The sequence below is a fragment of the Ipomoea nil genome, unplaced genomic scaffold, assembly GCF_001879475.1.
Source record: "Ipomoea nil cultivar Tokyo-kokei standard unplaced genomic scaffold, Asagao_1.1 scaffold0302, whole genome shotgun sequence".
NCBI classification, from domain to species: Eukaryota; Viridiplantae; Streptophyta; class Magnoliopsida; order Solanales; family Convolvulaceae; genus Ipomoea; species Ipomoea nil.
In genome coordinates this window covers 3,855,609-3,878,567 of record NW_017616730.1, presented here as the reverse complement: position 1 = coordinate 3,878,567, position 22,959 = coordinate 3,855,609, and the positions used below count along the sequence as shown (strand labels likewise).

General features: G+C 38.3%; 5 protein-coding genes and 1 non-coding gene across 20 annotated transcripts; 2 read left to right on the top strand and 4 right to left on the bottom strand.

Annotated features, from left to right (window-relative positions):
- Positions 1–884: 884 nt before the first annotated feature.
- LOC109163923 (liprin-alpha-1) lies at positions 885–5,756 on the top strand. The gene is made up of 15 exons (XM_019312648.1): positions 885–1,045; positions 1,151–1,241; positions 1,333–1,379; positions 1,686–1,775; positions 1,924–1,977; positions 2,056–2,133; positions 2,220–2,288; positions 2,376–2,531; positions 2,606–2,732; positions 3,047–3,087; positions 3,639–3,728; positions 3,817–3,921; positions 4,775–4,957; positions 5,323–5,432; positions 5,543–5,756. The coding sequence occupies exons 1-15, from the start codon at positions 1,010–1,012 to the stop codon at positions 5,622–5,624; spliced, it is 1,359 nt and encodes a 452-aa protein (XP_019168193.1). The 5' UTR covers positions 885–1,009; the 3' UTR covers positions 5,625–5,756.
- Positions 5,708–7,853, bottom strand: LOC109163852 (pentatricopeptide repeat-containing protein At3g46790, chloroplastic). Its single transcript, XM_019312568.1, has one exon. The coding sequence runs from the start codon at positions 7,744–7,746 to the stop codon at positions 5,791–5,793; it is 1,956 nt and encodes a 651-aa protein (XP_019168113.1). The 5' UTR covers positions 7,747–7,853; the 3' UTR covers positions 5,708–5,790.
- A 67-nt stretch (positions 7,854–7,920) lies between these two features.
- TRNAD-GUC lies at positions 7,921–7,992 on the bottom strand. The gene has a single exon. It is a non-coding gene; the product is annotated as a tRNA-Asp (tRNA).
- An 830-nt stretch (positions 7,993–8,822) lies between these two features.
- On the bottom strand, positions 8,823–12,336 carry LOC109163948 (DNA-directed RNA polymerase II subunit RPB7). Of its 2 annotated transcripts, none has more exons than XM_019312692.1 (7): positions 12,171–12,336; positions 11,229–11,437; positions 10,933–11,098; positions 10,788–10,838; positions 9,489–9,554; positions 9,326–9,394; positions 8,823–8,962 (listed from the first exon to the last, which is right to left on the bottom strand). In XM_019312692.1, the coding sequence occupies exons 2-7, from the start codon at positions 11,342–11,344 to the stop codon at positions 8,897–8,899; spliced, it is 534 nt and encodes a 177-aa protein (XP_019168237.1). In that variant the 5' UTR covers positions 11,345–11,437; positions 12,171–12,336; the 3' UTR covers positions 8,823–8,896. The 2 variants fall into 2 exon arrangements, with proteins under 2 accessions (XP_019168237.1, XP_019168230.1); XM_019312685.1 differs by having other exon boundaries at positions 11,229–11,432.
- A 1,628-nt stretch (positions 12,337–13,964) lies between these two features.
- Positions 13,965–15,966, top strand: LOC109163861. 11 transcript variants are annotated; one of them, XM_019312640.1, is made up of 4 exons: positions 13,968–15,244; positions 15,380–15,403; positions 15,446–15,487; positions 15,602–15,966. In XM_019312640.1, the coding sequence occupies exons 1-4, from the start codon at positions 14,336–14,338 to the stop codon at positions 15,863–15,865; spliced, it is 1,239 nt and encodes a 412-aa protein (XP_019168185.1). In that variant the 5' UTR covers positions 13,968–14,335; the 3' UTR covers positions 15,866–15,966. The 11 variants fall into 11 exon arrangements, with proteins under 11 accessions (XP_019168169.1, XP_019168126.1, XP_019168176.1 ...); XM_019312624.1 differs by having other exon boundaries at positions 13,965–14,543; positions 14,604–14,665; positions 14,780–15,966; XM_019312631.1 differs by having other exon boundaries at positions 13,967–15,244; positions 15,446–15,966.
- Positions 15,967–16,651: 685 nt separating this feature from the next.
- On the bottom strand, positions 16,652–21,275 carry LOC109163932 (serine/threonine-protein phosphatase PP1 isozyme 2). Of its 4 annotated transcripts, none has more exons than XR_002051358.1 (5): positions 20,606–21,275; positions 18,999–19,558; positions 18,705–18,924; positions 18,286–18,387; positions 16,652–16,986 (listed from the first exon to the last, which is right to left on the bottom strand). XR_002051358.1 is itself a non-coding variant. In XM_019312668.1 (4 exons), exons 1-3 carry the CDS (start codon positions 20,802–20,804, stop codon positions 18,751–18,753), a joined length of 933 nt encoding a protein of 310 aa, XP_019168213.1. In that variant the 5' UTR covers positions 20,805–21,275; the 3' UTR covers positions 16,652–16,986; positions 18,705–18,750. The 4 variants fall into 4 exon arrangements, 2 of the variants coding, with proteins under 2 accessions (XP_019168213.1, XP_019168204.1); XR_002051361.1 differs by lacking the exon at positions 16,652–16,986 and adding an exon at positions 17,852–18,060; XM_019312668.1 differs by lacking the exon at positions 18,286–18,387.
- Between the last annotated feature and the right edge of the window lie 1,684 nt (positions 21,276–22,959).

Genomic DNA, 22,959 nt, shown 5'->3' with positions numbered 1-22,959 from the left:
TATGTTTGAATTAAATTATATGATGGGATATAGACCCAATGGGCTTAAGGTCCGAAAAGGAAAGAAGATAGGAAGGGGTGGAAATTGGGCCCGCAAAAGATCGGCCCCAACGAAGAGGAAGAAAAGTCCAGAGATAGACGTAGACGAGTCCAGGAGGTCGGCGTAAGCAAATGGTCGGCGCGAGCGAAGGGTCGGCACGAGCAGAGGTCGGCTCAGCAAGATAGACGTTGGCATTTAAAAAGCCCTTTAAAGCTCGGTCAAACAGGCTATTGGGAGGCCCTGTAACAGCAGCCCAACAGCCTCTAAAGTATAAAAAGCCACATTATGACACCTCAATGTGTACATTTAAATTAACAAAGGGTGACCTCCTATAAAAATGGCCCTTGAAGAATGTAAAAGGCAACCAAATTAGATTGCTCAAAGAGTATAGAAGGAAGATACTAAGAAGTTATAGTCATTTCCCTTGAAAGCCTCATAGCTTTGTTTGAAAGGTGAATCCACCAACCACGGTTGCGTTGGACCTTCTTGGGCCCAAAAACCCTAAAATCAACATTATACTTTATAACACTGTTGCAAAAATTAGTTTAGGCGTCCCTAGATCGTGGCGTTTTCGCCCTTAGGCCACCTAGGCGCTGTCTATGTGTTAGGTGCTACTCTACCTAAATTGTGAATTAGGATCATCACAAATTATAAATTTTTAAAAAATAAATTGTGTATCTTTGGATTTGGGGACCAGGTCTATAGAATAATTTGCCATCATCAGAGTCCCAGTCCCTAAAATGGGCTGCAATGAGTAATAGCTGGGCCTATCAAATGGATCAGTTTATGGGCCTTATTGTTATCTACCAATTATCCGATATAGTACATGACTTGTGAAGAAGCCCAAACTTGGATATCATCTTCGCGCCCGGCGAGCCAATGTTCGCTAACCGACGACTGTTAAAAATTCAGCCGATCTCCCTCTCTCTCTAAGGAATTCGTATTCGTTAGAAGAAATTTTCTCTCTGCGATGGACTCTCGTCATGCATCACTAGGTCGAAGAACGGTATGGATCTCCGTTGTTTGCAATCATGGATTCTGATTTCTTATCCGTCAATTTACATGTTTTTTCTTTGCTAATTTGTCGTAATTTTTTAAATGTAAAAATCAGCTAGAAGAAATTCGCCAGAAGAGAGCCGCAGAGAGATTGATCAAAACGTCCTCTGGACCTGATCTCGCCATAGCTGTTGCAAGCCCTAACGGTATTCGTTTTGTGATTTTTTGAAATTTTATCTTCATAGTCCATTCTTATGAGCTTAGCTTCTTTTGTTCTTTTAAACCATTCTGGTGCAGATGCTCCCGAGATAAGAAAACCAGAGAGCGGAAATCGGCTTGCAGAGGTATGGAACTCGACTCATTTTCAAATTATGTCCATTGACTTTATGTTTTTTACTGCAGTTAATAAATAGTATCGATTAGTCTGCTGAAAAAGTCTCTCTTTAACTTTGGCACTTGTTTACAATCCTTAATATATGGATTAAATTGTTTTGTGTTTGAGAAATCATCTTTGCATTGAAGTTCAGAGATGTAGTGTCTTGCAGTTAAGAAGTTAAGCTTTGTATGTTGTGAGCATTGTGTTATAATTTTTCATGGTAGTTCTACTCATTAACTTTTATTGTTATTTTTCTTTTTAAATTTGAATGCAGAATGATATTACAGGCTTAGTTGCTCAATTACAGCACATACAAAAGAAGAACATTGATCTAGAAGAAGAAAATAAAACTCTGTTCTCAAAGGTATTAAGTATTTCTCGTACTTTGTCAAGTTATTCATTGTTTCTATGATAGAACTTTATTTTAATCTTGGGAGGGCTAATTGCAGTTTAATCTTCTTCATGTTTAATCTATTTTCTATGATCAACTTTATCATTACCTTATTTATCAGCTTCGGGCAGTAGAAGCTGAGAATGACACATTCCAGAAGCGTCTCAATGATCTGGTAAGTGCAACACGTTCCTGTTATACATTTTCAGTTGATGAATCTATTTGACAGCCATGAGACTTCTATAATTTGCAGGAGCAAAGTACTGTACCATCATTACGAAAAGCACTCAGGGATGTAGCAATGGAAAAAGATGCAGCCGTGGTTGCAAGGGTACATATCATCTGACCATTTCCTTCAAATCCTAATCATGCAGTAGTTTCTATACACGTATGAGTTCTGTTTCTAATTTGTTATAGGAGGACCTGTCAGCCCAGCTTCGTACACTGAAGAAACAGTTGAAGGAGGCAGAAGAAGATCAATATCGGGTATGCTAGCAGTGCCCTTAGCAAAGCAGTGAAATGAGAGTAGAGGGGCAGCAAATTTTATGCATGCTAATTAATTTTTTGTATTAGGCCGAGGAGGATGCAGCAGCACTCCGTGCAGAATTAAACTCATTACAGCGACAAGCAATGAATGGTCCACCTAGTGACACCACCTTAATGGGGTTTTCACCTGATCACATGCAAGCTATGGAAAAGGAGCTAGCCAATTTAAGATCTCTGTTTGAGGTCAGATTTAGCATTGGTGTTATTTACATTTGTCTAAAAGAAAAATAGTTGCGCTCAGTTGGAAAAAATAACAGCAAGAGTCTCTGTTGAGACAACAAGAGCAACAACGGCTAGTAGAGGAACTAGCACGGACAACTACCCTTAGTTCGGAAAAGCAGGACTTAGAAGAGAAGCTTGCTGCTCTTTCAAACAAGGTTTCAGGTATTGGAATTCACTGTGATATACTGTAAAGAACTTTTTTGAACTAAATTTCAGCTTTTAGAAGTCATAATTTGAACAGTGAATGAGTTGTAGCTATTTCAGGTTCCTTTCACTTTTCTATGTGACGTGTGTGTGTATTGTTAGCATTTTTTGTTCTCACTTGTTGGGAAATGGGAATTGTTTTTAGAGCCAGATGTAGTATAACTTGAATCAAAAGATGGATTCTTCATGCAGCTTATCTTTGCTTCTGAGAGCACTACTTAGTTTCCTTGTACCTAGCTATAGGTTACTAACGACATATCTGATTACTGCAGAGGATGTCACTCAACAGGCTTCGGATAACACATTCTCATTGGTAAATAATGACATCTTTGGTTGGTAATATTTGCCCTGACATTTTAATTGTTTGTAAGCTTAGAAATGATTGTTAAATGCCTTGTGCTGATGATTAATAATTGATGTTAAAAAAATGACTGTATTTGATTCCAAAAGCCATTAATTTTATGCTGATTCCTCCAGGGTTCTCGCTTTATACATTGTAGCTATAAAATATTGGTCTAGTTATTTTCAACATTTATACGAATCTGTTGAAAAGACTGTAGGGTGAGGAAATCTGGCATTTTTTTTCTTCTCATAACTAGCTTTACATGTTTGATAATGGATTGCGTGCATCCCTTTTTACCTAGACACTGCATTATGTGCTCTACTTCCGTTGTTTATCATCAGAATTTTTTCCGATAGCAATTGTACATTTTACTTTGATTTCTATCTCTTTCTGGCTCCTTCAAAAGCCATGACTATTTTTATTACAACTTAGATAAGTCTCATTGTGCATGCTATTGCAAGTGAGATAATTAATTATTTATGTTTTGGGTGTTTTGTGTTAAATGTTTGTTATGTTTTTAGAAAGACAAAGAGAAACTTGAGAAGCAATTGCATGATATGGCTGTAGCTATTGAAAAATTGGAAAATAGCCGGCAGAAACTGCTGGCGGAGGTAACATGCCTTGTCCTATTATCTTTTTATATGTTTAACCCATAGAGCATAGATAAGGAACTAACTTCCTTCTGGTCTTGTTTTATAGATTGATTCCCAGTCCTCAGAAATAGAGATACTGTTTGATGAAAATTCCAATCTCTCATCTGCAAATGAAGAAGCAATGGGAATGGTAGTGCACTGGGAGAATAAGGTAATTATGAAGTCTTTAGTTTATTTGTTCCTGGAGAGAGTTTGAGACTTGATGCTCACCTTAACATTGCAAATTGTCAATGTAAAGTTAGGATGGTGACATTTGACATGGATTTCCTATGCTTTCTACTGTTACACCCCGTCCTTGTTTCAGACCCCCTGGATGCCTTCTCAACCACAAAATAAAAAAAAAACAATTAAACATAATAGAAAATCTGTATTGTTATTTTTGCCTTTATGGAAAAACCGTTCTTTAAAATTGAACTTTAGTTTGATGAGATACTGGCCTAATTTCAATTGATTATGAACAGTTGCATATTGAACAGTTTCCATGAACTTTAGTTTGATGAGATATTATTTGTGTTAGCCTTCAAAAATAGAAGTATGCTGGCAGGAAGATTCAACACAACACACACATGTAGCATCAAGATAACTAAATAATAATGGATTAATTATTTTGACAATCCAAATCTTTCATGGAAAAGGGAAAAAAATATTTCAAGAAATGAAGTGTTTGAGTGCAATGGCATTGAAAGAGTGTTCACAGTTACAGTAAAAAAATCCAAACAAAACCCTTTCTCAGTGTTACCAAAAATGGTATGATGGGATTAAAATTGAATTGGAGAAAAATTATATGGGTATAAATTTCAAAATTTTGTACTATGAAAGCAGTGCAAATGAATGCCCTTGGCATTTTTAATTTAATTTTTCAAACAGAGAATCCCAATTGTTACTGACCGAAACTTCAGGTGGTCTTGGTGAAATTATCATTCTATAATTAAATAAGAATAATGTAGGAGTAATCTGAGGGTGAATACACATTCCACTCTTTGTATAATATCATTCTCATGCAGGTGAAAGATTGTTTGAAACAAAACGAGGAGCTTCGTGGCTTGTTAGACAAGTTGAGAACTGAACAATCAGGAATAGGAAGTGCCAATGACAAGCCAAGTCAGAGAGGTTTTTTTGGATCCAATAAAGAGGGGGGAAATGGTGCTCAAGCCTCAGAGTATACAGCAGAAATTGTCTCCCTCAAGGTTCGTCATTGAGTTTTGGTTCCTTTTCTATCCTATTCATTACTGTTGTAGTCTCCACATATTAACATACTTTCACATACATCTTATTCCACCTTTGGGGTTCAGTCAAACTGGTATTTTGGTATTCTATTTAATAATCATCTCCTTTTAGGTTTACACTTACAGCAATGTACATGCATTAGTAACATATAGAAATGGCAATTGAAAGCACCCCATTTATGATACAGATCAACATTTGGCCCAGTTTTTGTGTCATGGAGTCTCTGTTTTGGTTTACAGATAAAAGTGAAACATGTGTTCTTAAAAATGTTGTTTTATATATTGGAATGACTGGCCTTCTAAATAGCTAGCTATTATTTCTTCAGGGTCAGCTTGTGAAAGAACAGAGCAGAGCCGAAAAATTGTCTGCAGAAGCTCTACAACTATCGGTAAAACTCCAGCAAGCAATACAGGCATACAATGGTCTAGCACGCATGTATGCCCCTCTAGTCCTATCTCCTATTTTTTCCTTTGCTGTCAAATTGCCTAAGCCCCCCTCCCCATGCATCTGAGTTTCTTATAATATTCATTTTTTCCCCTTTACAGCTACAAACCTGTGCTTAGGAATATTGAGAATAATCTTCTGAAGATGAAGCAAGATGGCTCAGAGGTCGTGCTGAGAGCCTGAGAACGAGGCCAAGGCTGTTTACGCGAGATTTTTATTCTTTATTTTTTTAGAGATTTTTATTCTTCATGTAAGAATGCTTGTAAAACCATCAAATGATGTCTAATCTTAATTCGATAAGTTTTAACTGTGTAACAACTGTACATCTAAAATTTGAAAGGGTTACCATTTACCAATAATCCCCGCAGGAACAAACCCCGTCCCTGAAATGATGAAAGCGGTTGATATCTCTAACTAAAATTTCACGGTTAGTATATTTGGAGATAAACTTTGTGAAAGAGTGACAGTCTTCACACAACCTGAGGTTCTTGGCAATCCTGATGGTTTCACCTTTGCTACTATTGATCAATCCAAACCCAACTGCCAATTTCTCGCTATGACCTAACAAAATGCGTTCTTTCTCCTCCCTGTCGAGATCATACAGCACGATTTTCACATCCGGGACATAACCATAATCCTTCATTTCTGCTGATAACTGTAGCAGCAATGCATGAATCTGCTCTATTTGGGGGTTAAACTCCTCCACTGAAGTGAGAGAGAAAATTCTTCTCCTCACTTCAATCCAGCTGCAACCTGAAACTTTTTCTAGCTCTCTACAGTCCAAAAGCTTCTTTACTCTCTTTACTTCCTCCCACATCCCGGCTTCGGCATAAATATCAGCGAGAAGGACATAGTTCCCTGCATTCCTGGGCTCGAGCTCGAAAAGCCTTCGACTTGCCCTCTCCGCAAGCTCCACATTGCAATGAATCCTACATGATCCAAGAAGAGAGCCCCAAACTTCAGGCCCCGGTTCAATTCGCATGTCTTCTATGATCCTAGCTGCTTCATCCAGCCGGTTGGCTCTGCCGAGAAGATCAACCATACAAGCATAGTGCTCCACGCTAGGGTAAATCCCGTGTTCCTTCACCATAGATTCAAACAAAACCTTCCCCTCCTCAACAAGTCCCGCGTGACTACAAGCTCCCAAAACGCTAACAAATGATATCGGAGTCGGGGACACTCCTCGTCGAACCATCTCCTCAAACAATTCAATAGCCTTGGCTCCACGCCCATGAATCCCATAGCTCGAAATCATGGAATTCCAAGCAACCACATCCCTCTTACTCATCTGATCAAAAATGCATTGCCCCATATCAAGATTTCCACACCTTGCATACATGGTCACAAGAGCACTAGTAACAGGAACAATTGTATCGAGCCCTTTTCTAAGTATATATCCATGTATTAACTTCCCTTGCTCCAGTGCAGCTATCGCTCCACAGGCTTGTAGCACGCTCACTATCGTTACTGAATTAGGCAACAGACCACTAGTCTCAAGCATCATCATCTCTCGAAAAAGCTCCAATGCATCATAAGGTCTGCCATTCCTGGCATAACACGCAATCATAGCACTCCAAGAAACCACATTTTTATCAGGCATTTCACGGAACACACGGCTAGCATAGTCCACACAGCCAAACCTCGCATACATATCAACTAAGGTAGTCATAATATGAACAACATTGTCATACCCATGTCTTAGAATATGAGCATGAATTTCTTTCCCATTCTGAAGCAGAGACACCGGTGACTCAGAAACAACACAAGCCTTCAACACATATGTATACGTAAACCTATCAGAAGCAATGCCAACCTCAATCATCCGTCTATATAAGCCCAAGACCTCATCGCCATGACCAGCCAAAGATAACGCCTGGAAGAGAGCATTCCAGACATATATCGTTCTGTTGCAAATTTTATCAAACACCTGGCGTGCGTCATCGATGCAGTCCAATTCTGAGTACATATTTATGAGTTTAGTCGCCAAAAAGGGATCTTCGCCAAAACTATCGTCGATAAGCTCGCGGTGAACATTTAGGGCGTCCGGTAGAGATTTTTTGTCGGCGCAGGATAGGATGAGGAGCTCGTAGGTTCGTTGCGTCGGATTGGGCTCCTTCGATAGCAGATGAAGGGCTTGTTTCAGCTGGCCTTTCTTGCATAGAGATTGTATCAAGGAGTTGTGGCTGTTAGCGCCGACGGCGGGGCTAGTGACGGCGGCGGTGGTGCGGTGTGAGTGAGAAGACGAGCGAGTTGGATTGGTGAAGAGGAGAGGCTGGAGACGTGAGGGTGCGTGAACTGTCCACATTTACATCAAAAAGTTACTCTGCAACAAGGGATCAGCGCTACCATGGAAATCACTTGCAGGATTTTTGTGAAGGAGTAAAGCAGTAAGTCAGTAACCTCCTCTCGTCCTACGGAAAACGGTCGAAATACTTCCTTAAATATCGGCAAAAAGGATTCGACACGGGATGGGAAAAAACGCCGTTGCCGGGGATCGAACCCGGGTCACCCGCGTGACAGGCGAGAATACTAACCACTATACTACAACGACTTGGTGATATGGAACCAAATTTCCACAAATTTAACCCAATATGTTTTTTTTTTTTTTTTTTTTTTTTTTTTTTTTTTTGTTGTTGAATTTGTTAAACTATTAATTCATGAATCAGAATTAATTAAAATTGTAGAAGTATATATTAGGTAAAATTTATTCTGGTAGAATTTATAAAGCCTACAAAAAAATTATATATAAAATTGTACAATCATACTATTACACAAAAGTACAATTTATGAATTTAATAAGTGCGTACATTTAAGTGACATTATTCTCACATTTTAAGTTAACAATTTAAAGATTTGTCTAGAATAATCTCAAACTACAAATTTCACCCATAGATTTAAATTCCAAAACCAATAATAAATGTAGTTTAGAAATATGTTATCATTAATTGTATTGACTCTTTGTGCTTAAATAGGTTGAGAAATTAGTTATGAACAGATACTACATGTAACAGAATCAGTAGTACTCAACAAAAAAAATAAAGCAAACTTCTAAAACAACAACATAACTCCAATAGAACCATGTAGTACAAGACACGAGATAGATCTTCCAAAGAACAAGACTTTTTCTTTTTGAATAAGCCAATTCATTTGGGACCCCGCATATCCACTCTTTTTCCTATTCAAAGATCGATCCCCTAGCTCTGTGTTTTCACGTCGAGAATTATTTGCAGATGAAGAGATGTCAAAGGGGCTTCTTATTGCCCAAACTTACCAAACTAATGAGCCTTCTACATCTAGATCTAAATCTACACGCTGATTTATCAAGAATACGCAAGAAAAGCACTTCGAATTGTTGATTAATCATCAGAAATGGCTCAGAACCAATCCATATATCCTCGTACAAGAAAATCAATACAGCATCACCAACTATGGCAAAGAATTTGAAACTTTGTTTATCAGACAGCTGCTCCGGGATCATTGATGACACCCAAGAAATCATCTTTAATTGTACCAATGCAGAACTGCAAATAGAAATGCCCATTGTACAAGTCAATTTCAAAGGCAGATAGTTATTGCGGGGAGGGTAGAGTGAAGTGTGAAAAGCAATTGAGTAACCAAATTAGTGCACATTGTTATACCAAACCATTTTATTGTGTTAAGTCCAAATCAAACTTTAAACGAAAAGAACTAAACAAAACGAGTTTATATGAGACAAAAACAAATATGGGTTGGAAGTGAGGATTAGTGGAGTAAAGAATCCAGTGCATCCAGAACTAGATGAAAAAACATTTGGACTTTGATAACAATAATGAAGGAACAACAGGTGAAGATTTCAGCTAGCGAGTTCTATTATGTTAAAATCAAGAGTGGGCTTGAGAACATACAATTTCTGTAGCATCAACACGAGTTCCAATGATCTTTAGTCGTACTTCACTATCTTTCTGAATTTTAACCTGAAAACAAAGGACAGACCAAATACTTAAAACACAACCAAAGTTATGAAAAATACACAAAGATTATTGTCAAGAAATGACCCATAACACGTACCGATCCATCAGATGTTGTGTAGTTTGGCGCATCTCCAGACTGAAACTCCATGTCATCTGGTATTAACTGCACAACAAGCCAATAACTCAGCGCCCGTTTATGAGCCAAGAAAAGCAGCATAGCATATGCAATTATGTTCGGACTTTTACATATCTAAACCTCTCCCCATATAAAGCACAGAAACTATAGTGGAGAAGATCAACTCCACTACGATTGTTACAATACTGTGAATAATGTTAAGCAGATGCCTTGCTACAAGATTCACTGAATGCGATGGTATGTTTCACATACATAAGCAAGAATGCCAATAAAAGAGGATTCTAAAGCTTGAAATGTTAAGGGAGACAATAAAATAAAATAAATAATTCCATTGAGTTCCTAAAAAAAATAGTAATATCCATTATTTTTAAGTACATTTGAGGGGAGGGGGAATAAATTCCTAATCTTGAGGTCAGGAAGCCACCTCTTGGCCACTTGAGCCATCAATGACATCCTATATTTCCTTGAGCAAATTACATGTCTAAGAAATTCACCTACAGATTCATCTTTAATAGCAACGTAATCCTCCTAAATGACTAAATCTAATGGTACAAATTCGTAAAGTCAGTTATCCTGACAAAGATTGAATCAATATTAGAGGTTATGCATCTGGTCTACCAAATACTAGCTATGAAATTACTCTTCCCAATCAAAATGATTTGGAGTACTTCAGGTTTAGCTTAACCCGAGTATATGGTGATGAACTTGTGAAGCATTCTCCATGAGTAAGGTGTTTCAAAGTCCTTGATAATAGGCATTAGAGAGACAGAAATTCAGGCAAAATCTAGGGTGTGTTTGGTTCATGGGATTAGACACAAGGAATGAGAATAAAAGTCATACACATATAACTTTTTAAAACTCAAGTATAGGATTTGATTACAAAACATATTTCCTAATTTAAATCAAGTATTAGTCCATTAATTCAGGCTATTCAGCCCTCCTCTCACTCATCTCATCTCTCATCAGTTCATCTACTTCCTCACTGCATTGCCTACTCACTTCATGGCCACACTTAAGATCAATTGCCTTAATTTTTTGTTTTTGTATTTTTAAAACCTATCAATATCCGTAATCATTCCAACTCCAGCTTCGAATCAAACACATCCCTAGTTTTATTGACTATGCTCAAAATTTAGTTCATTTTAGTTGTATAAAAATGAATAATCTTTAACCAATTGAATATATCCAGTGAATAATACCTTGCAAGCTTCTATAAAGTGCTCATTATGATTCAAAAATTGTAAAGAGAAGGGAACTCACATGATTAGAGACAAAAATTTGTACAGGCCCTGCTTCGGCGAAGAAGCCCATCTGCAGCAATCCCATATACATCAAACATTCCATAAACAACCCATAAATTATGTATTTCGCTGTTAATTGACTTAATTCAAAACAAAAAATTGACCTTGTTCACCATAGTAACAACAGCTTCTAGAATCTCCCCTTTGAAAGGCCGAAACACAACACACTGATACTTCACTGGGAAAGTGACGAACCCTGTACCGTCGCGAATGAGACCTTTTCCGACGCTCTCGATGCCAGTGATTGCTACTATGAAACCATGTCGTCCACTGTAAAAGATCAAAACTTTAGGCCACCGTTCTTAAATTTTGACTAAATACAACAGATAAATTGAATTTCAGAGTGAGTTTCGAATTGGGAATTGCGGAATTAGGGCTTATAATAAGGAAAGAAAAGAACCTGCAAGTTCCCTCGACGTCTTTCATGAGCTTGGATACGAGCTTGTCGCGGAGGTCTCGGCCAAAGTGGCGAGGGTGGAGTTGCATTTTCCGTTCCAACACTATGTGAAAAAACATCCTTAGATTCTCTCTTTCTCTTCTGTCTCCTCCTCTTCCTCTCCCTCTTCGGCGGATCAAAATCACCGGCTCAAACTAAGACTGCTTACTGCACTTTGGTTCGCGGGTTTGTCAACACTAACAAAAGTAGCCTATTTTATGTACCTTAATAAATACTCCGTCATAAGTAGAGATTGCAACGGGGCGGGGCAGGGAGTGGGATCCCCTCCCCATCCCCGAAATAAGTCCCCATTCCCCGTCCCCTAAAAATCCCCGCGGGGACGGGGAATTCCCCATCCCCGCCAGGATTTTTAGGGGACGGCGGGACGGAATCCCAGCCCCGTTTTTTGAATGATGCAAAAGAAAAGAAAAAGAATATATTATGATTTTTTAATTCTTTAATTATTATAATATTCATTCAAAAAATTTCAAGCATAGCCAAAGAAACCAGCATAAATCAAGCATAAAGAATTTAGATGCTTATTTATGGACCAGCAACCAGCATACAGAATTAAGTCATAGATAAATCAAGAATCCAAAAGCATAACACACTTTGATAGACAGTCCAAAAGAAACCAAATGAAACTACATATATAATAACCAGAAGATAAATAGAGAATCCAAACATACTAGATATTCCAGTTCCCACAAAAATACTCAAAGTTGGAATTCCTGGAAGAACAAAAATAATCTACTGCACGAAGAGATAACCAGGCTCAAACTACTATTTATTTCCAAAGAAGATGAAGTACAACATATCTTGCACCCTACTGCTCAACGAAAATTCTCCTATATTTTAAAATTTAAACTTATACACTGCCTGAGAAAGTGAGACTGGAGGAATTACCTGGCGACGGGCTGACTGCGAGCCTGGGATGGTCGGACGGCGACGACCAAAGAAGACAGAGAGGCAGCGTCGCAGAGCTTCAGAGGCAGAGAGAGGACGGCACGGGCGCACGGCGAGTCGGCGACGGCGTCTGTGACTGCGTGTCTTCGTCTGCTACGGCTTGCGATGGGAGATTGGGAGTCGCGTCCGATTGTCTGAAGTTACAGAGATGAGAGAATAGAGATGCCAAATTGCGAAGCTAGGTTTTGACAATCTATAGCATTTTCATTTGATGATCATAATCCCAATCTATCTGGAATTCAGGTTATATCTCTAATGTTTATATTATATATTTTTTACTCTTTAATTTTTTAAATTAAGACTTATGTTTTTAACTTTTGACCTAGAGTCTTCCTCTCTGTCTAATTTCCCATTGTGATGGAGATGGAAAATATTTTCAATTCTCTATCGGGGATTAGGATGAAGTGTATATTTCCCCCATATTTAGATTTGAAATTACGATACTGGATTTTAGAGACTACGTTCTACATAATTGAATTAAAAACGTTTTCTTATCACAGTCGTAATCTTTCAATTTTGTCTACAAAAAAATGATTTCTATTATTTCCTACAAATCTGAAATCTCCATAACTATACTATGACAAAGGGTTAAAGCCTTCTAAACAAGGAATCCGCTTAAGCATAAATACTATAGCAATAATTAATTTATGATATTTATTAAAACGTATCTTTTTATCAAAATATATAAGATTTTTACACTTATAATATTTTTTTAACTTTGTATATTAATATATGTATTTCATTTTAATTTGTTGAATAATTTCAATGTAATTACACTTTTAATATTGAGTTCCAATCCCTCACATTATGCAAAAAATGTCTAGTTTTAATAATAAATAAATTTCTGATGCCATGTGTGTGTGGAGTTTTTTTGTTTTTTTGTTTTTTTTTTTTGTTTTAAATAAACACAATTAAAATGTACCCTTAGATAACTAAACTCCTACAATATTTAAAAATTTGTCGAGTACCTAATCAAGCAAATCTCAATTTTAATTTGTATTGAACACCTAAGCTTCCTGAAGGGAGGAGGGTTTGGAGCGGACTGATGGTATCCCTAACCATTGATCGATCTCAAGTTGATTTAGGATGCCATTGATCCATCTCAAGTTGATTTAGGACCATTCTACATATACAATATAATCCCTTCTACTATTTATCTATTTTTTAATGTAAAATATTACTTACGTATAGATCAAATGATTTATTAATAATGTATAAGTTTGGATCTAATGATTTTTTTTAAAAAAAAAAAAAAAAATTACATACAAAAAGAATTAATTTCAAGACATTTTATAGAAAGTGTCATTTCTATATTATTAGATTACAAAGTTCATAACCGATTATTCATGCTTTCATTGTTTTAACTACTAACGGTTAGCTGATAGCGATTTGGTATAATTTTTTTCTCAAAAAGCTAATTGAAAAAGTTACTTTGAGTGATTTTTTGAATTTTTGCATTTTGAAGTTAAAAAAACTAATTAATTAAACACTTATATTAATTTTTTAACTAATTAAGTCAAACAACTAATAGTAGTCAAATAAGACAAAATTGGTTGATAAGCTAAATATTTTACCAAACCCAATATATTTAAAAAAAAACCAAAAACAAAAAAAACAAAAACAAATTATGTTAGTTGTAACAGATTAGAATACACGAATTTTGTGTGAATGGGAATCAAAGGTTGAGAAGCCTGGCATGAGACATACAGAGATGAACATGCATTTATTTTTTTATTTTTTTTAAATACAACATGCATTTAATTTATTCATCATATACTGATAGATTATTATTACAAAGAACTGCCCAGCCATATAGTAAAGTTACACATTTTGATGGCCTTCACTTGGGTAAAACTGACAAGCTTAGCTTACACTATAAAGGGACAACACTTAATTTAAAGGCAAGCATTACACATATCACAACTTTATAATACATATACCTAGTGATTAATCACATATATGGTTGTTTGTATTCCATTGCAGGTCTGCATCCGTCCCTATATGCATGAAGTTTGTGTGTATGCACTCTGCTGCACTTATTGCGACGGAGGATAGGAGTAGCGATTAAGCAAGACTTCAGTTGCGAGAGTTGGCGATGGAGAAATATGGAGCGGGTGGTGGTGACTGTCCGTATGATGGCGGAGATGGAGAGTTTGGAGGAGGAGTATAGCTATGAGATGGCGGTGATGGTAGCGGATGGTGGTGGTGAGTGGGCGGATGTTGATGTCCTTTGGTTGGTGGGGGGGTGTTGTGTGATTGAGAGGGTGGTGGAGAGCCACTGTGGGAGGGCGGATGATGTCCTTTGGGAGGTGGAGGATTGTAGCTGTGGGAGGGAGGCGGGGAAGCTCCATGAGATGGTGGTTGATGTCCTTTGGTTCCATGGGAGGGTGGTGGATGGCCGTGAGACGACGGTGGAGGATTGGACCCATAAGAGGGTGGGGAAGGCGGAGAGCCACCATGGGAAGGTGGTTGGTTACCTCTCTCAGGTGGAGAGCCACCATGAGAAGGTGGTTGATGTCCATGTGAAGGTGGCGGAGTCCCATAAGAAGGTGGCTGATTTCCACCCGATGGAGGTTGATGCCCATGGGATGGCGGTCGCGGGCTCCCACGAGTTGGAGGAGGTTTGTACCCACCGGAGGGAGGCGAAGAGCCACCGTGTGAAGGTGGTTGGTTGCCACCTGAGGGAGGCGAATAGCCGCCATGGGAAGGTGGTTGGTTACCTCTCTCAGGTGGAGAGCCACCACGAGAAGGTGGTTGATGTCCATGTGAAGGTGGCGGAGTCCCATAAGAAGGTGGCTGATTTCCACCCGATGGAGGTTGATGCCCATGGGATGGCGGTCGCGGGCTCCCACGAGTTGGAGGAGGTTTGTACCCACCGGAGGGAGGCGAAGAGCCACCGTGTGAAGGTGGTTGGTTGCCACCTGAGGGAGGCGAATAGCCGCCATGGGAAGGTGGTTGGTTACCTCTCTCAGGTGGAGAGCCACCACGAGAAGGTGGTTGATGTCCATGTGAAGGTGGCGGAGTTCCATAAGAGGGTGGCTGATTTCCACCCGATGGAGGGTGATGCCCATGGGATGGCGGTCGCGGGCTCCCACGAGTTGGAGGAGGTTTGTACCCACCGGAGGGAGGCGAAGAGCCACCGTGTGAAGGTGGTTGGTTGCCACCTGAGGGAGGTGAATAGCCGCCATGGGAAGGTGGTTGGTTACCTCTCTCAGGTGGAGAGCCACCACGAGAAGGTGGTTGATGTCCATGTGAAGGTGGCTGATTTCCACCCGATGGAGGGTGATGCCCATGAGATGGCGGTCGCGGACTCCCACGAGTTGGAGGAGGTTTGTACCCACCGGAGGGAGGCGAAGAACCACCATGTGAAGGTGGTTGGTTGCCACCTGAGGGAGGCGAATAGCCGCCATGAGAAGGTGGTTGATGTCCATGTGAAGGCGGTTGGTTGCCACTTAAGGGAGGTGGGGAGCTACCATGGGAAGGTGGTTGATATCCATGCGAAGGTGGTTGGTTACCACTTGAGGGAGGCGGTGAGCCGCCACGAGAAGGTGGTTGATATCCATGTGAAGGCGGTTGGTTGCCACCTGAGGACGGTGGAGAGCCACCATGAGAAGGTGGTTGATGTCCATGTGTAGGCGGTTGGTTGCCACCCGAAGGAGGCGAAGAGCCGCCACGAGAAGGTGGATGATGTCCATGTGAAGGCGGTTGGTAGCCACCTGAGAACGGCGGAGAGCCACCATGGGAAGGTGGTTGATTACCACCCGAGGGAGGCGGCGTACTGCCATAAGGTGGAGGATAGTTGGAATTAAACCCACCAAAAGGAGGTGAATGGCCAGCATGGGAGGGCAGCAAATGGGCGCCAGAAGGTGAAAGTTGTGAGTTGTCGTAGCCGCGATACCATTCTTGCGAATTGGCAGCTACAACAACAGAGAGGATTAAAACAAGTATGAGCCAAACAAAAGGAAGTAAACTGTGTGCCTTCTTCATTGTTCCGTCTGATGGGCAAAGAGAGCAAAAGTAGCAGGATATATATACACCAGAGGAAGAGACACTTGCAAAAACCACCAGGAAATCAGCAAGAAACCCTTTCATGCAAAGCTTCCACGTCCATACTTTATGGCATAAATAATAATAATGATGGCCATGGGAGACAAGTGTACATTGGGAACATGAAATGTGTCTTGGTCTAAAGTCTAGACTTGAATTGTGGAACAGAAACCACATCTGCTGTCACACTCACATTCCCTACGCACATATAAAATATTTGATTATTTGTCGGCAGAAACGGTTCTTGATTTAAGCTAGATGCAGAAGAGCAGATCAGTAACATTATGGTCTACTCAGAACTTTAATGATTTTCAGTCTGCACATGATGTCCTGCATTCTACTGTAAGAATAATCCACAGATTCGGTCCAAAGAAAGAAAAAGGAAACTAGACTAGAGTAACGCAATTTACAAAACCAAATGTATTTACACAGTCAAGTCAAATCATAAGTTGCCAATAACATTCAAATGAAGATTAAAAGAAAAAAAAAAAAAATTCTTGCCCTTAAGGCAGTCACTTGAGGTTGTTAACCGGAGAACAATTGCCTCCAAACTACAGTTAAAAAGTAATAGAAATATCCACCCCAAACAGAAACAAAATCCTTAGTCCCCCGCCCCGAATCAACAACAGAACCATTGCTTGTGCATTACTGAAAACCAGCATCCTCACCCTGTCCTTCCCCAAAATAGGTTATATCTGCATAAAATCAACTGTGTAGTGTGTTAACACCGAAAAGAACTGAAAACATTGCAAATAAATGTAGCCATGAATGCAGTACAGGCTGTACCGCATTTTAAGAAAATATGTTTCTTAGGACAAAAGGAAACTTATACTATATTATATAAAAATAAGAGGTTTGAAATAAACAAAGTGTCCAGCAGTGCCATTTGAAGGTCAAATTCTCATAAAGCAATGAATAAGGTAGAAATGAACTATGAATTATATGATGTGGGGCCTTGCAATCTTCTAATATCAAACAATATGTTTATGACAGAAGTCAGTTTAGCACTTTAGCATATCAATTATTAGAGAGAATTTAAACTAGGAAAAGTAATTTTATAAAGATTTCTCCCCTTTGATATTTGAATTAATTTTATAAGTTTGGTAACATATGTTTTTGGTATGCACAGCTTATTACCTATCAAATTATCATTGCTATTGAACAAAAGTTAATATGTAAGGCGTACCAATAAAAGCAGCATGGTGTTTTGAGCCTAAAAAATTTCAAAACTTTCATGTCAACTTGCTAGAGAAGTAGAGAAACAGAAATGCAAGTGATTTGGAGTTAATTTACAAAGAATTATCTTCCTTTTCTTTTAGTTGTATACTTGAATAACTCAAATTTAAATTTACACATTACTTCATCAAATGGCCTAAAAGATATTCTAGCCCGCTGAACTATTCCTCACTTGACTTCTCAGGTACTAAAAAATATAGCTTTCAACTAAACATGTCTTGGTAATAATAAAGTCATGACTGTCAACCACCCAAAATGTCCAAAAGAACAAATAATGAGAAAAATACAGAAGAATATGGAACTAGGCATGAATGCATGATATTTAGAACAACCAGATATAGTACTCACTTTAGAAATAATTTTGCTTAATTCTACTGAAGGATCTTAAGAACACAGGTCATATCCACAAATTAGTTTTACACGTAATATTGATTTCATCAACTAAGTGTCCTCCATGGAAAAGGCAGTGCTTTAAACCTCGAACAGATGGAACTTGGAAGGTCAAACTGGTCCAACCAGAAATGGGCTACCTCTGTGATTTGGCCCTCTGGCAATGATACAAACATGTGTATAGAACTTAGAAAACAGTAAAACTGGTAACAGCAGTGACCCAACCCAAAAAACCCAGCTAGTGAATTCAAAAGCCATCTCTACTGCTTCTCGTGTACTTTTGTATGTATGTGGAGAATTGTAGATAGCCTAACAACTTTAAATATGAAATTGGGAAAGAAACTGTTCTCTAATGAATAAAATAAAGACGTGAAATACACACTTCTGTTAAATTCTTCCCCATCTTCTCTCTTTACTAGGGAACTTAAACATCAATATTTAGAATGGTGGAGTAACTGACACAGTATCTTGAATATCTGATTGCCTAGATAATGAGAGATTGAGAGGGTGACATGGTTATTCCATTACACTAATTTGATTGTGACAAAGTAAATCATTTTTATAATAAAAGTTGATTTTGAAATGGAGTTCCATTCTTCACGCCCACCATTGGCAGTATCCAGTATCCTTTCTTCACCCTCAAATAATGAAATCTACTGTGGAAAGGACCCAATCCTAATAAAATCCCAAGATCAAAAGATTGTGTAAAAGCTAGAAGTTCCAAAATTAATAGGCAGATGATCACATTGAATCAGTGAATTATGGATACATTTGGAAGGCTAAAAAATCATGACAACTAACCTTTGGTGCTGTTAGAAGAATAAGCTAGCACCAATCAAGTTGCATTTCATATGAACCTAGGCCTTCTATCTGTTGGCCTTAGAATCTGGAAGGAGCACATGAGACTTTCATCAACACTCATCACTGCACCAGCATTATCAAATTCACCACAGTAGTTCGGAGCAGAAAATATTGTTACAAGCTGCCTTTCAGCAAAAAATTCATATCCATCTTCCACAACCTGGAGAAGAGAGCATTTGGTTTAATGAACTTTTTTGTGGGGGATGGGGGGTAAGAATCAACAGGTTCATATACCTGGTGTGCACGGCAAACAAGGTCCATATCATGCTGCATCAAGAATTCTGCCACCTTATCCGGACCAAAAGTGTATGAAACACCCCTATCATTCATTCCCCAACCTTTAATCTCTCTACTAGGATCTGACCAGAGTAAATCACAGAGCAGACCAGAGTCTGGAACATCAGTTGGGCGAGGTAAGGTCCTAATTTGATCTAAATGTGTTAAATCTGGAGAAAGACCACCATGCATGCACAGTATTTTATCATCAATGAGAGCAGCTACTGGAAGACAATTGAAGCACTCAGTGAAAGTTTTCCATAATCTCACATTAAACCGACGCTTACATTCATCATAGAACCCATATATCCTGTTGATTGAAGCACATTCATGATTCCCTCTCAAAAGGAAGAAGTTTTCAGGATACTTTATTTTGTATGCAAGTAGAAGGCATATTGTTTCCAAACTCTGTTTTCCACGGTCAACATAGTCCCCTAAGAACAAATAATTGGCCTCAGGGGGGAATCCTCCATATTCAAAAAGCCTCAGAAGATCACTATATTGCCCGTGAATGTCACCTAAAACCAGACCAAGCAAGAGGAAAATCCAAAACATTAGAGACATGCCCAGGCTGCAATTATAAAAACTACAATGAACTAGACCAGTCTCACCACAAGACTTGAAGATAGGAGGAAAAGAAAACAACAAAAACGCAAACAAATTATAGAAGGGAAAACTATTTGAGGCAAAATGTAAAAAGTAGCATAGTATGCACTTCTTTGTATATGTGTATATATTGTATATAAGCATCACATACACATTATGATGCAAAGAGCAACCAAAAAATGGTATATAAGATTCCTAAACCAATAGATCTATTCACGAACATTAGAAGTAAATTGACTATTAGAAAAGCACAACCTACTCTGACTGTATTCAATTGAACCCCAGTTGTGTCCGCATGTCCAGGATCTAGTTATAGCTTTAAGGAACGGTCAAAAACAATCTTTTTATGACCTTTGGACATAGCAAAAAACAATGAGGCTAATTCACCAATTAATTCAGTTTAACAAAATTAAATACCTATGGATTCCCTGGCATCAGTATCAACTTCTCCCGAAAAGGGGGAAAAAAAACCACATTCATCTTCATTTAATTACAAGAATATACAGAACTTCCTAATACAAACCAGCAGCCCGTACCAGTTACAATCTAATCTATTAAACAAGCAAGTAAACCAAACAAGCAATCAACAGTTTTCATCATCAGCTCTTCATCAGAACAAAGCACTTATGCGGGCAAATTATATAGCACTTGCAAGCAAATTGACCAACAACCTTAGCCATAATCCTTCCAGGAAATGCACCATATGGCAGCAGCTAAGAGCCATGCCTTCAAGGTCCACATCCACATTCCAAAACCTCAAACTTTCCTAAATCTATCAACTTGAACCCATGTATCCCAAAATAGAAAACATTGGACAGGAAACCCCACCGATTCAAATAAAAACAAAAAAATATCAGATTATATACATAATAATTTCACCTACAGAAGAAACAAAAACAATACCACATTGCACAGACATAAATATGTCATAAAGAGAAGGGAGGTGGGTTGGGATATACCGCAGATCTTGATGGGAGCTTCGAGCTCCAAGAGATTGGGCTGCTGCAGGAAGATTTCTCGGGAAGCGTTACAGAGAGAGCGGATCTCATTCTCGGAGAGCTGAACCTGCCGCACAGTCCTGGCGTTCCTGAACTCCAACAACCGAGTGATTATATCATCCAAAAGAGCAGGCTCTATTCCCTGCCCATTCTGCGCCATCTCTCCCCTATCTCTCTCTCTCTCTCAGCTAGGGTTTCAACAAAAAGCCTAACAATTAAAAAAGCAAAAATCCTATAGATTCCCCGAAATAACGAACACTCAAAGATCAATGTTCAATCCTCTTGCTGTTGGCAACGAGATAACAGACGACGTATACGCGTTCAGATACGTATGTATAGGTTCCGGGGTGGAAACAAAATGATAGGATAATAATAATAATTCCTAATAATAATAATCAAAATAATTTTCACGGCCAAGAGAGAAAGAGAGAATGGGGCGATGGTGGGGTGGCTGCGGCTCTGATACGGCGGAGACGACTATATATAATCTCTCTCTCTCTCTCTCTCTCTCTCTCCCCCTCTCTCTCCCTCTACGAATCTACTTCTCTCATTCTCTCCCGTCTGTGATGGAAAAAAAGGCACTTCGTAGTCGAATTATTCGCGGCCTCCCTCGTGTCGCTAGCTTCCGTCCTGTTTTCTTTACATCTAATATAACTAATCCTACCAAAATTTCGAATAAATATTGTCACATCAACGTTTTAAGTTTTAACGGGTTATCTTTTAAATAACTGATTATTTGATTTAATTGTATCATATTGACGTTGATAATACAAATTATTTCAGATGAACATGTCTCTTGAGTCATTAAGTCACCGTGATTTACATCCTCCAAATGCTCTGTCAAGTCAAGGTGTGAGTGTTCTTGTGGTTGGGATAACCTTTTTGGGAAAATGATGGGTAATACAAAAGAAATAGCGAGACTGGGCATTTTACGTGAAAATCTAAAAAATATAAAATTTACGAGTCTTTTTAAGATGGGTGAGGTCGAAATTTACTAATACGATGGAATAATACAAATTCCAACATACAATACTTAATACTATTGAAATGCACATTAAATATTAAAGGTGAGTGGTGCGACCAGAAAGCAGGGTCGGTTTTTAGATTTGTGTAGTCCTGTTCGGGTAAATAAATGAGATCCTACCAAAATCACAATCTTTAAAATTAATACCATAATTTTTTCTAATAATAATAATAATAATGTCGTAAAATGTTACTATGCGCAAAGAAAAAGCCAAAAGACATATTATGGAATAAATTACAATTATAACAATAATAGTATGCTCAAGGATTAAAAAAATAAGGAGATGTTCAAAGCTAGAGCAACATGCAAGTTTTGAACCTTGAACCTCCAAGTTAAAATACAATGATAAACACATGTTCCTACCATTTATTCATGGAGTCCTTTAAATTTAATTGAAAATTTTTAATTTTTATTTCTAAACTAGATAGGTAAAAATGAAATATTGTGCCTCTAAATTTTGGGACCATGTGCAGTAGCCCAGCTTGCACAGCCCAAAGTCCGGCCCTACCGGAAAGTTTACTAAGGGCATGACAGTAGGCAAAGGGCTTTATTTATAGAGAATGGTAAGGGAACATAATGAAGACAAAAGCTAACACGGCTGACGTGACATCTCTTGATTGGGCACTCATGTCGACCATGACACGTGAAAGTTGTTGCGGTGACCATGAAGTTGACGTATCTATTAATGATGATCAGAATATCTATTGATACTATAACTGAGAAGTCTATTGATAAAGTGACCGGTAAGTAGGTAAGCGCTCTCAGAGTCGAAAAATAGACTAATGAGACCAAGAAATGCACTCACAAGAACGAAAAGTGCGCTCACGAGTGTGTTTATGAGACCCAAAAATATACTTGTGAGCCCTATGAAACAAATGAGTTGCCTTATAACCCTTATCATATGACTTGATATGTTTAATTATAACTTTTTATTGTAATTACTTTTTTTTTAAAGTATAAATATATATTTGACCATTTTTTTTTCTTAGAGCAATCTAATAGAGTCCTAGTTGAGAAGTGCTAGGATTTTTGTCATTTTAAAAAAGTAAATGAAAACTAAAACAAAATGAATGTGGTTGCTACTTGGCCACCATCCTCAACACATCCAACTTTACCATCTTTTTTTTTTTTTTGGGATCCAATAAAAGTCGAAAAAAAAAACATTGCAAATTTGTTGTTCTTTCCTATCTAACCCCTTATTTCTTCCATATTAATTAAAAAATATATATATTAACTTGGTAACCACTAATCACAATATTATAAGTTTGACTCTTAGTTGAAGTCGGTTAAC

What these genes read in the sequence shown, in the direction of transcription:
- LOC109163923 (XM_019312648.1), top strand. Translation starts at nt 1,010, where the DNA reads ATGGACTCTCGTCATGCATCACTAGGTCGAAGAACG. An exon ending in AGCTGTTGCAAGCCCTAACG is followed by an intron (nt 1,242 to 1,332) that starts GTATTCGTTTTG and finishes ATTCTGGTGCAG; the next exon opens with ATGCTCCCGAGATAAGAAAA. An exon ending in GGCAGAAACTGCTGGCGGAG is followed by an intron (nt 3,729 to 3,816) that starts GTAACATGCCTT and finishes CTTGTTTTATAG; the next exon opens with ATTGATTCCCAGTCCTCAGA.
- LOC109163852 (XM_019312568.1), bottom strand. Translation starts at nt 7,746, where the DNA reads ATGTGGACAGTTCACGCACCCTCACGTCTCCAGCCTCTCCTCTTCACC.
- LOC109163948 (XM_019312692.1), bottom strand. Translation starts at nt 11,344, where the DNA reads ATGTTTTTTCACATAGTGTTGGAACGGAAAATGCAACTCCACCCTCGC. An exon ending in GACGTCGAGGGAACTTGCAG is followed by an intron (nt 11,099 to 11,228) that starts GTTCTTTTCTTT and finishes GATCTTTTACAG; the next exon opens with TGGACGACATGGTTTCATAG. An exon ending in GTGTTGATGCTACAGAAATT is followed by an intron (nt 8,963 to 9,325) that starts GTATGTTCTCAA and finishes TTCTATTTGCAG; the next exon opens with TTCTGCATTGGTACAATTAA.
- LOC109163861 (XM_019312574.1), top strand. Translation starts at nt 14,336, where the DNA reads ATGGAGCGGGTGGTGGTGACTGTCCGTATGATGGCGGAGATGGAGAGT. An exon ending in TTGGTTGCCACCTGAGGGAG is followed by an intron (nt 15,404 to 15,445) that starts GTGAATAGCCGC and finishes TACCTCTCTCAG; the next exon opens with GTGGAGAGCCACCACGAGAA.
- LOC109163932 (XM_019312668.1), bottom strand. Translation starts at nt 20,804, where the DNA reads ATGGCGCAGAATGGGCAGGGAATAGAGCCTGCTCTTTTGGATGATATA. An exon ending in AGCTCCCATCAAGATCTGCG is followed by an intron (nt 19,559 to 20,605) that starts GTATATCCCAAC and finishes GTCTGGTTTTAG; the next exon opens with GTGACATTCACGGGCAATAT. An exon ending in TTGTTTGCCGTGCACACCAG is followed by an intron (nt 18,925 to 18,998) that starts GTATATGAACCT and finishes TCTCTTCTCCAG; the next exon opens with GTTGTGGAAGATGGATATGA.